This window comes from Entelurus aequoreus, linkage group LG27 (genome assembly GCF_033978785.1).
Source record: "Entelurus aequoreus isolate RoL-2023_Sb linkage group LG27, RoL_Eaeq_v1.1, whole genome shotgun sequence".
Taxonomy (NCBI): Eukaryota; Metazoa; Chordata; class Actinopteri; order Syngnathiformes; family Syngnathidae; genus Entelurus; species Entelurus aequoreus.
This window is the reverse complement of record NC_084757.1, coordinates 22,748,743-22,764,787: the sequence shown is the minus strand read 5'-3', so window position 1 is coordinate 22,764,787 and position 16,045 is coordinate 22,748,743. Positions and strand designations below refer to the sequence as shown.

At 40.1% G+C, this 16,045-nt stretch overlaps 1 protein-coding gene across 1 annotated transcript in view; it reads right to left on the bottom strand.

Annotated features, from left to right (window-relative positions):
- Window positions 1-3,370: 3,370 nt before the first annotated feature.
- The window catches only part of onecut3a (one cut homeobox 3a), a 53,054-nt gene continuing 40,379 nt past the window's right edge, over window positions 3,371-16,045 (bottom strand). Inside the window, exon 2 of the mRNA XM_062039541.1 lies at window positions 3,371-7,191. Within this exon, the coding sequence (XP_061895525.1) occupies window positions 6,899-7,191 (293 nt within the window). The 3' untranslated portion in view covers window positions 3,371-6,898. The remainder of the gene's footprint in view (window positions 7,192-16,045) is intronic.

Sequence of the window (16,045 nt, the reverse complement as noted above, 5' to 3'; positions counted from 1 at the left end):
AGTCTACCCCAGGGCAGCTGTGGCTATGAAAGTAGCTTACCACCACCAGGTGTGAATGAATGATGGGTTCTACATGTAAAGCGACTTTGGGTACTTAGAAAAGCGCTATATAAATCCCAGGTATTATTATTATTATTATTACTACCAACCTCATCACGTCCGTTGTGTCCTTGAACAAGACACTTCACCCTTGCTCCTGGTGGGTCGCGGTTAGGGCCTTGCATGGCAGCTACCGCCATCAGTGTGTGAAAGTGTGTGTGAATGGGTGAATGTTGAAATAGTGTCAAAGCAGTTTGAGTACCTTGAAAGTAGAAAAGCGCTATACAAGTATAACCCATTTACTAGGGCTGCAAATCTTTGGATGTCCCACGATTCAATTCAATATCAATTCTTGGGGTCATGATTCGATTCAAAATCGATTTTTTTCGATTCAACGCAATTCTCGATTCAAAAACGATATTTTCCAGATTCAAAACAATTCTCTAATCATTCAATACATAAGATTTCAGCAGGATCTACCCCAGTCTGCTGACATGCAAGCAGAGTAATAGATTTTTGTAAAAAGCTTTTATAATTGTAAGGGACAATGTTTTATCAACTGATTGCAATAATGTACATTTGTTTTAACTATTAAATGAACCAAAAATATGACTTATTTTATCTTTGTGAAAATATTGGACACCGTGTGTTGTCAAGTTTATGAGATGCGATGCAAGTGTAAGCCACTGTGACACTATTGTTCTTTTTTTATATATATATAAATGTCTAATGATAATGTCAATGAGGGATTTTTAATCACTGCTATGTTGAAATTGTAACTAATATTGATACTGTTGTTGATAATATTCATTTTTGTTTTACTACTTTTGTTTTTTTCTGTGTCGTGTTTATGTCTCCTCTCAATTGCTCTGTTTATTGCAGTTCTGAGTGTTGCTGGGTCGGGTTTGGTTTTGGAATTGGATTGCATTGTTATGGTATTGCTGTGTATTGTTTTGTTGGATTGATTAACAAAAAAAAATTTTTAATAAAATAAATTTTAAAAAATAAAATAAAATAAAATAATTTTTTTAAATTTTTTAAATTTATTTTTTAAAAATGACAATCGATTCTGAATCGCACAACGAATCGCGATTCGAATTCAAATCGATTTTTTCCCACACCCCTACAATTTACCTTTACCATTTACCATGTTTACCATTTACGTGTTCGAATTCCTTTTTTTTTTTTTAACTAAAAAACATGTCTTCTTGTCTTTCATTAGCAAAATTCCAAAAAAAAGTACAGTTCCCCTTTAAAAAAACAAACGTTTTAACCCATGATGTTGTGAAGCAGCAATATTTTTAGTGCCATGTGGCAGGGGACGACCGTACTTTGTTCATGTCTTATTTCATCACAGGGAGCCAAATGAAATACACAAAAGAAAATGGTCTGATATATCTAACTTGAATAGTCTCAACTTAGTCTCTCAGCATTGTCTTCTGTCTCTTGTCTTGTGTCGCCCTCCACAGAAACATTCACAATGTCTTTTTCCTTTATGGAAAACAGTTAAGTACATGCCGTAGCAAAACAACAAAACACAGGAGAGGGGAAAAAAACAACAAAAATGAGCAAAAGAAAGAAAAGAGGATTTTTTTTTTTTTAACAGTATAAAGCTTCAAGTCACAAGTTCCAAAACTAACTATCATAGTATCATAGTTTCATAATCATCATCGTTAGCAGTTATTTTCACTTTTAAATTACATAAAGTTTACATGAAAGGTTTTTGAGGTATTTCAGAATTAATTGTCAAACACACGCCTACCGGCTCTTAGCACTATAGCCAGGAGTGGGGGTGGATGGACAGACAAGGTCAAAAAGGGGGGGAGGAGAGGTTTTTGTGTTTATAACCAGTCTTCCACACTTTTAATAGCGCAGCCTCTGTGCTTGCACAAGTGGAGAGCGATGCTAAGATAACGACTACAATGCAACCCCTCTGGGCGCCCGGCACCTCTTTGCCTTTTTGCCTCCCTCTTTCACTGTTACACAAAAATATCTCTGATGCGAGAGAGGCAAAAAAAAAACACAACTGAGAGGGGCCGGGCGGGGAGTGAGAGGGGATTCTAAAAAAAAATAAAAAAAATAAAAAAAAGCTACAATAAGAGACCGTGAAAGATAACATATCATTTAGATTGAAATAAATAGCGTATAGCGATTGTTTAATAGACTTTCTACATGATAAAGTGCTTGTATTCTAGTGTATCAAGATGGAAAGTCAATATAGGGAGAAAACGCTGACACAGCCTGTGTCCCTCTCCCACCTCCCCCTTTACTGTCCATCCAATTATGGGAGCATTGTTTGGGGGAAAGGGCGTGCTGCTCTGTTCATGCACCCTCTTGCATGTAGGTGTGTTTGTGTGTATGTGTATGTGTATATGTATGTGTCCAGTGCAGTCCCACCCGTGGTTGAAGGGAAAAGGCACTCAACTCTGTCCTGCGAGCTGGCCACCCTCCTATGTGGCCAACTGCAGTCTGACTGCGCTGTTATTATTATTATTATTATACCGTAAATGCTCCAAATAATATTTCTAATCAACAATTTCCTACAGCAGTGAGTGTCAAACAGGCTCCATCTGAAGCACAGGTGTCAAACTCAAGGCCCGGGGGCCAGTTCTGGCCCGCCACAACATTCCACGTGGCCCACAAAAGCCTGGAAAAAATGGGTTTCAATAAAATCATTTTTTTCTTATTTTTTAATTTTTTAACTACATGCATTCGTTCTTTCAATTTTGACAGAAAAAAAATGCACATTTTAAACTTTAATATCTGATCATGCCAATTATATACTGTATTGCAAAACTATTTTTGTGAGATAAAAACTGTTAAATATCTGCTTGTCACCTTTATGATTTTAAAGCAAGTTATACATAAAAAAATGTTTTATCAAATGAATATGCATTTTGATTAATCATGATTAATCACAGGTTATTACCCGCATTTATAGAGTAAATGAATTTTAAAAAAGCGGCCCTCTGAAAGCAGCCATTACTGCAATGTGGCCCTCAATGAAAATGATCTAAAGGTACGTCAAAGAATCACTTAACCTCTAAAGGCTTAGTGGCCACATGCGTGGACAGCACCTTTTAGCTCTTATTTTCAAAATTGTGTACACTACTGAATTGGGGTCTTATGCCGACATATGGACACTTATACTGCTATCTGGTAGTGTCAGAGGAGTATAACATACAAAGGAATTTGGAGAAAAAAAAGTGTAAAAATGAAAATTAGCATGTCACTACACATGAAGTACACGTTTGTTACTTTTGGACTAAGTACATCATATAAAATGAAGATTTTTAGTTTTTATTCTAATTAGGGTCCAATAAGCCCAAATAGCAAAGAGGAAAAAATAATAATAATGTAAACAAACAGCTTGGGCCTTAAGAGGTGAATTGAATATTCAAACACAGTGTTACCGTTCAAACTGTGTGTAGTGTTAGTGGCCAAATATACTTGTTAAATAAAACATCTGCCTTGTTTTTAATGACTACTTAAGCCCACTACGCTACTGCGTTTTACTGCTGGTCATTATTGTGGTACGTGGAGAGCCAAGTGTTTTCTGAGGTGGTACTTGAGAGCTTATGTAAGCAAATAAACATTGGCATTAACAAAAACATACTTAATTTATGCTTTACGTGCTGTCAATGTTTACATTTGATTAATCACACTTTTGAATTTTAGATTAATCACGATTAATCGCAGGTTATTATGTGCTTGCATAATTTAAATCAACTTTTTTTTTTTAAAACACAATATTTAAGTAAAAGTACCACTGATAGTCACACATACACTAGGTGTGGTGAAATGTGTCCCTTTGCGTTTGAGCCATCCCCATGTTCACCCCCTGGGAGGTGAGGGGAGCAGTGAGCAGCAATGTGCGCCACGCTCGGGAATCATTTTGGTGATTTAACCCCTAATTCCAACCCTTGATGTTAAGTGCCAAGCAGGGAGACAACGGGTCCCATTTTTTGTAGTCTTTGGTATGACTCCGCCGGGGGTTTGAACTCACAACCTTCCAGTCTCAGGGCAGGCACTCTAACCACAAGGCCACTGAGCAATATTTGGACACAAATGCAATTTTTCTGTCAAAATGTCATACATGAATGTTTTCAAATTGTGTGATTAATCTGCGGGTTTTTTTGTGATTAATCCTATGCGAAAACTTGTTCTTTTTGATAGCCCTGACAGTCGCATTTGAAGTATCGTGAGTGGTCTGCATCCTGCAGATTTATTTACCTTTCAAATCTTGGTTGGTGTTGGTGTGAAACTCATGCATGTTACGGTTTACGTAACATCAGTGGTATCAATGCTGACTGGGGAAGTTTGCTCCTTCGCACTATTGCAACATTGGTTCTGGTGCAGCTGTGTTGCGCAATAGACTTGTTGATAAATGGCCATGTGGTCAAAGAGTGCTATTTTCCACTTTTTCACGCACTCCAAATCATTATTATCAAATAACTTTCCAATTATTGCCGACTTTTTCCTCTTAGTGGTGTTGGTAAACAAACATCCCTGCTGTAATTAGAGCATTTACGGTATGCGTGTGTGTTCAATGTGTGTTTTTGGGTAGTGGCGGCCCCCCCACAGGCATAGTATTTTTGGGGGAGCGGTAGGCTGCTGTATCTTTGGTATCAATGGCGGTTTTACAAACCACCCAGCTTCGTGAGGTAGCCAACATTGGTTTTCTCACTACAAACATTGTTGTCAGCCCGAAAAAAATCGAGCCGATTCTTCGCTTATCCCGTCCCCCCCCACCCCTCCCAAAAAAAACACTTTTGTACCACGATTTTAGCTCGTCGTCCTTCGGCGGCTTTAACTCACTGCTTACAGCAACGTGAAGTTAAGTGGAGAGCGCCCTCTCTGCACATGGAGTCTGACTACATAGTTGGAAATGCTACAATTGCATCTTACGACCATACAGATAATCCCCCTCGAAGGTCTTTTTTCTTTTTTTTTTGGTCTCCCATCAGTTTTAGGGCTCTAAAAATACCACAGTTGCTGACATAAAAATGCCAAAAAAAAGAGTCACTTCTTCTTCTCCCTGTTTCCCGTGGTAAATGTCTCCTCAGAGTCCCGTTGAATGCCAAAAATGTCCTTCATCATACACCATCCTTGCACCCCACCACTCCCATTTTTTGTTTTTGTTTTTTTTAAGAAAGTCCTACCTTTTTTTTTTTTTTTTAATTCATCGACAAGGTGCCTTACTTTTATGCACACAACAGAGCACAACAGTAACAAGAAATAGAAACTTTGTGTCTATGGTACTAATCGAATACCCGCATCGTTGTAGAGGAGAAAAAGGTTCAAAGGGAGGGGTTTGAGGAGGTAGAAAAGGGGTAAAAAAAAAAAAAAAAAAAAAGACAGACTTTTTCTGTGTTTGTATTTGCAACATGTACGGCTCTCGTCTTCTGCGGTTTGCCTCAATTGGAAGGGAGAAAAAGCTGATTGTTGGTTGCTATGGTGACACACACCGAGTGTCACTTATGTGTAAACCGTGTTGTCTGATTGGAATTAAGGCAGTAATGCATTGGCACAAATTTATTTTTAGCATTTTGGACAGCTTGTCTCGGCTACGGCTAACCTTACACGTGTTTGGAAATATGAGACGACGATAGGCCAAAGAAGCCTCCCAAAAATAAATATGCATCTTGTATTGTATTTGCTGCTCGGTCCATACAGTTTTAGGATTTGATTTTGTCCACCCCCCTCTGCTTTAGCTTGGACAATTGCTAGTTATTGATCAGCCGGGGCCTGAATGCGTCTATGCTTTAGCCAGCAGGGGGCACTGTGACTCTACCAGTAAATGATCTTTGGAAGGGAGGCACCGCTCTGAGGCCCTTTTGTGTCCCCATCTCCGCTGGGTGCATTCCCTATAGCAACTGGACGGATGCCGGCGTTTTTGTCGCTTTAACCGTCGCTTTCTGGGTTATCGATCGGAGGAAAAGCTCCTCGCAGAACAAAAGAGCGCGTCCAGACGTATCACCCGCCTCTCTCGGTCAAAGAACCTCTCGGTCAGGCTCGCAGTGACACGTCTCCCCTTTTGCAGGCCTCCAACATCTGTGCAAAAATATATATCGAGACCTGCGCTTGGAGGACCTGCTGCTGCTGAGCGTCCTGGTTTTTCACCTTGAGGGAGAGGTCAAGGCCTCGCTCGCTCTGTCTGCATCGATTCATTTTTCAATTCATTAGCTCGCCGTATGATCGGGCTGGAGCTTCTTTCTGCGATGGGCGGCCATCAGGGAATACCTTAGGCCGAGGAATGAGGGAGATTATAGGATGAGGGGGCGGAGGGAAGTGGAAAGCCTTGTTTTTTTTCCTTACAGACTACGTCGTTCCTAGGTTTTGACGGCCTTGTGTGTGCGGTATAGGGCTCGGATTGTAAGGCTGCTCTGTCCGATTTATTGCCGTTCTGTTGCTTCGGTTGAGGGGTACGAGAGTGGACACAAAGAGGTGAGTGGAGAGGGGGTAAAAAAGCAAGACCAGTGGCTACGTCGGTGGTGAAAAGAGGCTAGCTCGTGCCCGGTATACCGTCCAACAACAAAATCTTTGGTGTCTCTTTACTTTGTCTGAAACAAAGATGCCCTAAGGATGATTTTCTTTTAAAAAAGACAGAATCAATGATTGTCCTTATGTGAGTAATGCAGACTAGACCTGACTTCACCTTTTTAGAGCTTGAACTTTTGACCGACAAAAAAAGATGATTGCATGGCACAAAGGATTTCTCGGGCAGACGACGCTGTCAGATCGGTCCAGGCCAGGAATGGTTGTCATTGGCAGGGTCTCAGTGCCAGTTTGCTACACCTGCCCTTCCAACCTGGACGCCCGGCCATCTGCAGGCCCTCTCCTCCAACTCCTTCTTCTTTCAGGCCTTGGAGAAGGTGGTGGCAGAGGTGCCCGGCTGCCCTGGGCTGGTACCGTGGTCGTCGTGCCAGCGGTCCACGCAGCGGCGCCTGGCGTTCATGAAGAAGTTGCTGACGGTGCTGAGCTCCAGGCCCAGCTGCTGGGAGATGGTGATCTGCATTTCCTTGGATGGTCGCTTGTTCTCCTTGAAGATGGCGATGAGCGTGCGGCGCTGCAGGTCGGTGAAGACCAAGCGCTGCTTCTTGGGCGCCGTGTTGCGGTCCTTGTGTTGCTCCTGTTCTTTGCGCTTGCAGGCTTGGCGTGGATGGCAGCAGTGGGAGGGATCGGGATGAAAGTGGGAGGCAGAGAGGGGAAAGAACACAAAGCAAGGTAAGTATACAAACGTAAGTATACAAACAGTAAGTCCTGAATGGACTTCATTGCAACAAATGAAAGTATAATGAAAGACCATAGAGCAGGGGTGTCAAACTCATTTTAGATCGGGGGCCACATGGAGGAAAATCTACTCCCAAGTGGGCCGGACAAGTCAACTTCAGATTGTTTTCTTTGTTTAAAAATAGAACAATCATATTCTGAAAATGTACAAATCATAATGTTGTTGTTGTTGTTGTTTTTACACTAACATGTTGCTTTTAATAGTATTCTATCTTTATTTGTCGTTATTTATATTTTCTGAATAAATTATGTGATAATGTTCATCAGTCAACTCATTGGTGTTAATTTTCAATCTATCAAGATAAAAAAATAATACCAAAATCAAATTACAGTATGTTATTTATGTAGTTTGCTCATTTTCCTCGACTGGTGCACTAACATCATGTGGTTTATTTATTTTTTTACATATGTAGCATCATCTACAAAGATACAAAGGATTGCTATTGCGACATTTAGTGGACACATAAAAACACAGTTTAAGTTAAAGTACCAATGATTGTCACACACACACTACTTATAGTGAAATTTGTCCTCTGCATTTGACCCATCCCCTTGTTCACCCCCTGGGAGATGAGGGGAGCAGTGGGCAGCAGCGGTGCCGCGCCCAGGAATCATTTTGGTGATTTTATCTTTCATTCCAAAATTTGGGCTAATTTTTATACAAAGCAAACTCATCCCGCGGGCCGGATAAAACCTCATCCCGGGCCGGATAAAAACTCATCCCGTGGGCCGTACGTTTGACACCACGGCCATAAAGAATAACAATGGAAGACTTTTAGCACTTGGTTATCAAAGAGAGCTTATCAACCAATCTCTCCTTGCTGGCATGGGATAGGTGAATCTATAACGCTGAATGTTCGGAACTCTGAACTTGTGTAAATGTAAAGGCCTAGCTGACATCATCTTCCCTGGAGCAAGTAAAGCCAGAATGAACAGCGCCTCTGCTGGTTGCAGCCAAGTAGTGCACACCGCTTTGGTGATTCAATTATACACCATTGACTGTCAGTCTACTGTACTGTATTCTACCAAGCTAATTAATATCAGTTAACATGATACTGTTCTGCTGAGTCAACCCTGATCCCGTTTCCACAACAGTTTGTGTAGACAAGATAGCAATAGCTGTGTTAGTTATCTAAATAGCGTAACACAGTGATTCTCACTCGTGGTACGCGGGCTCCATCTAGAGCGGGGCTTTCGAGCCACAAGCGGCTCCTAGTGGCTCCTTGGAGCTTTTTTAAAAATGTATGAAAATGGAAAAAGATGAGGAAAAAAATTTTTGTTTGTTTGTTTTAATATGGTTTCTGTAGGAGAACAAACATGACACAAACCGTCCTAATTGTTAGAAATCCCACTGTTTACATTAAACATGCTTCACTGATTTTGGCAAGCCCTGGTTTGTCCTACTAATTTCAGCGATCCTTGAACTCACCGTAATTTGTTTACATGTACAACTTTCTCCCACGCGGCCACAGAAAGACGTGTTTTATGCCACTCCTTCTTTGTCTCATTTTGTCCATCAAACGTCTTATGCGAATCCACAAAGGTGAGCGCATACTTGCCAACCCTCCCGATTTTTCCGGGAGACTCCCGAATTTCAGTGCCCCTCCCGAAAATCTCCCGGGGCAACCATTCTCCCGAATTTCTCCCGATTTTCACCCGGACAACAATATTAAGGGCTTGCCGTAATGGCACTGCCTTTAGCATCCTCAACAACCTGTCGACGCGTCCGCTTTATCACCATACAAACAGCGTGCCGGCCCAGTCACATGTTGTATGCGGCTTCTGCCTACACACGAAAGTGACTGCAAGACATACTTGATCAACAGCCATACAGGTCATGCTGAGAGTGGACCGTATAAACCACTTTAACACTGTTACAAATATGCGCCACACTGTGAACCCACACCAAACAAGAATGACAGACACATTTCGGGAGATCATCCGCACCGTAACACAACATAAACACAACAGAACAAATACCCAGAATCCATGGCATCCCTAACTCTTCCTGGCTACAGTATACCCCCGCTACCACCAAACCCCGCTCTGACAACCCCGCCATTGTCATGATGTGGACTATGGCGGGTTTGTTTTTCCGAGATGCCATAAAAGTTGGAGCGGACATGGAGTTGAAGACATATTTAATTTTAACACTCAAAAGGAACAATAAACAAAAGGCGCTCACAGCGGAGGTAGAAAACTTGGCTATGAAAAACAAAACTACCACTTTGGCGTAAACTATGGACAAAAAACAAAACTTGCTAACTATGGCCTTAATAAACAATAACTTACTTGCGGACGAAAGGAGCAGCATGAACAATGGACATGAAACAGATTGTCAGGAGTGTGATGTTGCCAGGCTGACTGCCTGGCAACTACAGGGTTAAATAGTGAAGACATGATTAAAGACAGGTGCGTGAGTCGTGAGGACAGGTGAAAACTAATGGGTTGCTATGGTGACAAAACAAACAAAAGTGCACAACGAGTCCAAAAACAAAACCGGACATGACTAAAACAAAACATGATCACACAGACATGACAGCCATAAAATATCGCCATAAAATTGGATTTTGTGCTGTTTTCCTTTTATGGATTTTTATTTATCCAGATAAACACAAAAATCGATAATAAGTTCATCCAAAATGCAAAAATGCGTGTTTATCTGTGTGATGACAAATTGAACCGGAAGCAGTATTTTAGCTTTTCCTTTGGCAGCAATTACAACCTCAAGTCTTTTTAAATAAGATGCCACAAGCTTGACACACCTATCTTTGAGCAATGTTGCCCAATCCTCTTTGCAGCACCTCTCAATCTCCATCAGGTTGGATGATAAGTGCTGGTTTCCATTCAGAATTTGTCTTTATATTCCTGCATCCGTCTTTCCCTCTATCCTGAATCCACCATTCATCCCCACAGCATGATGCTGCCACCGCCATGCTTCACTGTAGGGATGGTATTGGCCTGGTGATGAGCGGTGCCTGGTTTCCTACCAACATGACACCTGGTATTTGCGCCAATTAGTTCAATCTTTGTCTCATCAGACCGGAGAAGTTTGTTTCTCATGGTCAGAGAGTCTTTCAGGTGCATTTTGGCAAACTTTTTACTAAGAAATGGCTTCCGTCTGGCCACTCTACCATACAGGCCTGATTGGTGGTTTACTGCAGAGATGGTTGTCCTTCTGGAAGGTTCTCCTCTTTCCACAGAGTAATGCTGTAGCTCTGACAGAGTGACCACCAAGTTCTTAGTCACTTCCCTGACTAGACTAAGATGATATGCAGCAATGTACAGAGACATCCTGGATGAAAACCAACACTTTTTATCCAACCTGACGGAGCTTGAGAGGTGCACCTGAAAGACTCTCAGACCATGAGGAACAAAATTCTCTGGTCAGATGAGACGACAATTTAAGTCGTTGGTGTGAACGGCAGACATCATGTTTGGAGGGAATACCAGGTCAATACCATCCCTACAGTGAAGCATGGTGGTGGCAGCATCATGCTGTGGGGGTGTTTTTCCACAGCAGGAGCTGGGAGACTAGTCAGTATAGAGGGAAAGGTGAATGCAGCAATGTACAGAGACATCCTGGATGAAAACTAACGCTTCCTATCCCACCTGATGGAGCTTGAGAGATGCTGCAAAGAGGAATGGGCGAAACTGCCCAAAGATAGGTGTGCCAAGCTAATGGCATATTATTCAAAAGAGACTTGAGGCTCTAATTGCTGCCAAAGGTGCATCAACAAAGTATTAAGAAAAGGCTGGGAATACTTTTATTTATTTTTGAAATTTGTAATAAATTAGCAACAAAAAAACAAAACAAAAAAAATACATTTTCCTATTGTCATTATCAATCAATCAATCAATCAATGTTTATTTATATAGCCCTAAATCACAAGTGTCTCAAAGGGCTGGGGTATTGTCTGTAAAATGTTGAGTACAAAAATGAATAATTGCATTTTGGAATAAGGCTGTAACACAACAAAATGTGGAAAGGTCTGTGAATACTCTCCGGATGCACTGTAGTTTTGTTAGGTTTTTCTTGCTCATATCGAACCAATATTCCAATATACCGAGTCGGTATATTGGAATATTCTAAGATAGCCTAAACCAGGGGTCGGCAACCCGCGGCTCCAGAGCCGCATGCGGCTCTTTAGTGCCGCCCTAGTGGCTCTCTGAAGCTTTTTCAAAAATGTATGAAAAATTGAAACAGATGAGAGGAAAAAATATATATTTTTTGTTTTAATATGGTTTCTGTAGGAGGACAAACATGACACAAACCTCCCTAATTGTTATAAAGCACACTGTTTGTATTAAACATGCTTCACTGATTCGAGTATTTGTCGAGCGCCGTTTTGTCCTACTAATTTTGGCGGTCCTTGAACTCACCTTAGTTTGTTTACATGTTTAACATTCTCCGACTTTCTAGGACGTGTTTTATGTCACTTTTTTTTCTGTCTCATTTTGTCCACCAAACTTTTAACGTTGTGCGTGAATGCACAAAGGTGAGTTTTGTTGATGTTATTGACTTGTGTGGAGTGCTAATCAGACATATTTGGTCACTGCATGACTGCAAGCTAATCGATGCTAACATGCTATTTAGGCTAGCTATATGTACATATTGCATCATTATGCCTCATTTGTAGCTATATTTGAGCTCATTTAGTTTCCTTTAAGTCATCTCAATTCAATGTATATCTCATGACACACTATCTGTATGTAATATGGCTTTTAATTTGTTGCGGCTCCAGACAGATTTGTTTTTGTATTTTTGGTCCAATATGGCTCTTTCAACATTTTGGGTTGCTGACCCCTGGCCTAAACACTGGAAGTAAACCTTTATTATGAGGGGAAAATCGTCATCTAAAGTGTACAAGCTTTAGTATAGCCTTTAGAGGCCCGATGATCTGGAATGAGATTGATAGCTCTATAAAAGAATCACATTCTTTAAACATTTTTAAAAAGTGTCTTAAGCAAAATGTACTGCGACGTTATACTTAGTGCATTTTGCACACCCCTTATAGTTGAGGAATTCACATTAGTCGCATAATTTTGGTCTTGACCTCTGTATGTATGATTAGAATATCGCAGATCTTCAAGATGCAACCTTTTAATTAAATTTGAATAGTAGGATATTGAGACTGATTTGGTGGATTTCTGGATTCCTTTTTTCATTCATAAATGAAATTGTAAATGGGTATTTGGTGTGTAGATTTGAAATGTATTGTATTGTACTGTATTTTGTATATTATATGATGATGTATATTTTAACTGTGGGTTTCTGTCCATAAGTTGTGTGCTTCTAGGGATGACCTTTTTCCAGAACAGACTCTGATATTAACAAGAGAAACAATAATGTAATACAAATTTATGTCTGTCTGGAAATAAATAAATAATAAACAAAGACAATAGTTGCCAGTTCACTTATGTGTGAGTGACAGACAGAAAAGCCTTAATTCGCTTGGGAAGAAATGGTTGGTTCACATGTATGAAACTTGAGAAGACCCCAAATATAACACCATAAAATACCATCTTGGTTCCATGAATTGCCTTAAAACAACAAACTCTCATTGTTGTAATGCTTTATTTATTTATTTATTTAATTTACGCTTTTTTGCCTTCGTTCCACTCTCAACCATAGAGCACCCACGTAGGATTGATGGCAACTTTCAATCTTTTAAGTAATTTTTGATGAATCAATCTTGTTGTTGTTAATTTTGTGGTGAGTTTGGTCCGTTTTACATAATTAAAAAGTCACAAATCAATTAGTTTATAATTAACAAAGCGTAACCAAGTCTTCATTGTGCCCGATCATGAACTAATGGCAGAATCATCTTAACTTTAAATACACTACACACGAATGAATGAAGGGCATACTTACTCAACAGCCATACATGTCACACTAAGGGTGTCAGTATGAACAATGCCAACACTGTCATAAACCTGTGCCATATAGTGAAACCCCACTTAACAACAACGACAAACACATTTTGGAAGAATATTTGCACCGCAACACAACATAAACACTACGGAACAAATTCCCAAAAATTCCCTGCAGCACCAACTCTTCCGGGACGCTACAATATAAACAAACGCCATTGGTGGATCTACACCTAACATCCACTGTAATGATACCACGCACAATAGCGTATCTTGTTGATACTACTATGTTTACATCGATATTTTTTAACATCACAAAATCTTCTTTCGTTTTTTATAAACTCAGGAAATACTGTATGTCCCTGGACACATGAGGACTTTGAATATGACCAATGTATGATCCTGTAACTACTTGGTATCGGATCGTAAAGTATCAAACAACAGAAGAATAAGTGATTATTGTATTTTAACAGAAGTGTAGATAGAACATGTTGAAACAGAAAATAAGCAGATATTAACAGTAAATGAAAAAGTACATTAATAATTCATTTTCTACCACCTGTCCTTAATAATGTTGACAAAAAAATAGAATGATAAATGACACAATATGTTACTGCATATGTCAGCAGACTAATTAGGAGTCTTTGTTTGTTTACTTACTACTAAAAGACAAGTAGTCTTGTATGTTCACTATTTTATTTAAGGACAAACTTGCAATAAGAAACATATGTTTAATGTACCCTAAGATTTGTTTGTTAAAACAAAGCCAATAATGACATTTTTTGTGGTCCCCTTTATTTAGAAAAGTACTGAAATACTTTTGGTACCGGTACCAAAATATTGGTATCGGGACAACACTAATACACACACACACACACCGAGTATCCACTGGCAGAAATGTAGATCGGCGCCTATTAGGGGTGTGGGAAAAAATTGATTCGAATTCGAATCGTGATTCTCACGTTGTGCGATTCAGAATCAATTCTCATTTAAAAAAATAATTTTTGTAATTTTTTCTGTAATTGTTTTATTTTATTTTTGTTTTTGTTTTTTTTAATTAATCAATCCAACAAAACAATACACAGCAATACCATAAAAATGCAATCCAATTCCAAAACCAAACCCGACCCAGCAACACTCAGAACTGCAATAAACAGAGCAATTGAGAGGAGACACAAACATGACACAGAACAAACCAAAAGTAGTGAAACAAAAATGAATATTATCAACAACAGTATCAATATTAGTTACAATTTCAACATAGCAGTGATTAAAAATCCCTCATTGACATTATCATTAGACATTTATAAAAAATTTAAAAAAATGAACAATAGTGTCACAGTGGCTTACACTTGCATCACATCTCATAAGCTTGACAACACACTGTGTCCAATATTTTCACAAATATAAAATAAGTCATATTTTTGGTTCATTTAATAGTTAAAAACAAATTTACATTATTGCAATCAGTTGATAAAACATTGTCCTTTACAATTATAAAAGCTTTTTACAAAAATCTACTACTCTGCTTGCATGTCAGCAGACTGGGGTAGATCCTGCTGAAATGCTATGTATTGAATGAATAGAGAATCCTTTTGAATCGGGAAAAATATCGTTTTTGAATCGAGAATCGTGTTGAATTGAAAAAAAATCGTTTTTGAATCGAATCGTGACCCCAAGAATCGATATTGAATCGAATCGTGGGACACCCAAAGATTCAAAGCCCTAGCGCCTATGCTCTCAACCCTCGTACAGAAGTGAACTGTGTCATGATACCGCCATGATTGATTGATTGATTGAGACTTTTATTAGTAGTACAGTACAGTACATATTCCGTACAATTGACCATTAAATGGTAACACCCGAATAAGTTTTTCAACTTGTTTAAGTCGGGGTCCACGTTAATCAATTCATGGTAAACTCACTAACCCAACACTTAAAATAGACATTTAATGACAAAAAAAAAATGGATGCCGAACCGAAGAATGGCCAGAAAAGAGTAAAAACCTACTCATGTCGGTAGATTTCCCAACTTTTGCAAGATTGTATATAAAACTTTGTCGCTAAACAATTCCACGTATACGCCAGAAGAAGAGCTCCTGCAGCTCCCACTCTTATCGCCATATAAAAAGTTGATTTAAAGCTAATCCATGCGCCCTGCCCAGTGGGAATATTCCTTCCATCCTGCAGAGTGCAGACAGGGAGCCAGCCTGCGGTGAGGAGGGGCGAGATGGGCGGAGTTGAAGATGGTGTTTGATTCAATATTAATGCAGTTTGAGTCGCAACAGGGGGGGGGGACACACCGAGTGGCTGTTGCACAAAAGTAAACATTTTGTGTTAAAAAATGAGGGGTTTGAAAAGATTGTGGAGGACGTGCAGGGAGGAGAATTTGTGTAGAGAAAGAATGGAGGGGGGGACGCAGGGGGTGTTGTGAATGGAGGAGAAAAGCAAGATATTGACCGACTTTGCTGTAGGAACTGGACGGGAAGGGGGGCTCTCTGTTGGGACTGAGGTCAGACTATCCCCCACTACCCACCCCGAGCAGGTCTACAGTCTGCTACTTCAAACACGGCCCACTCTATTGGGCTCTGAGAGGGTATTTATAACCCAAGCCAACCTTCCACCCCACCCCCTAAACACAAACACTTGAGACCGGCTCCTCTTCCCATACACGGAGCCTATTTCAAAACACTTTTACACGAGGGAGCGGGGGGGGGGGGGGTGCAGAAGGCCGAGGGGATTAATAGTTAATAGAGTGGTGCATTGTGGGTTTGTTTCTGGTAAGAGGCAGACAGGTGTAGCAGTGCAGTGAATGGAAGGTTAAGGCGCCTCGCCACCT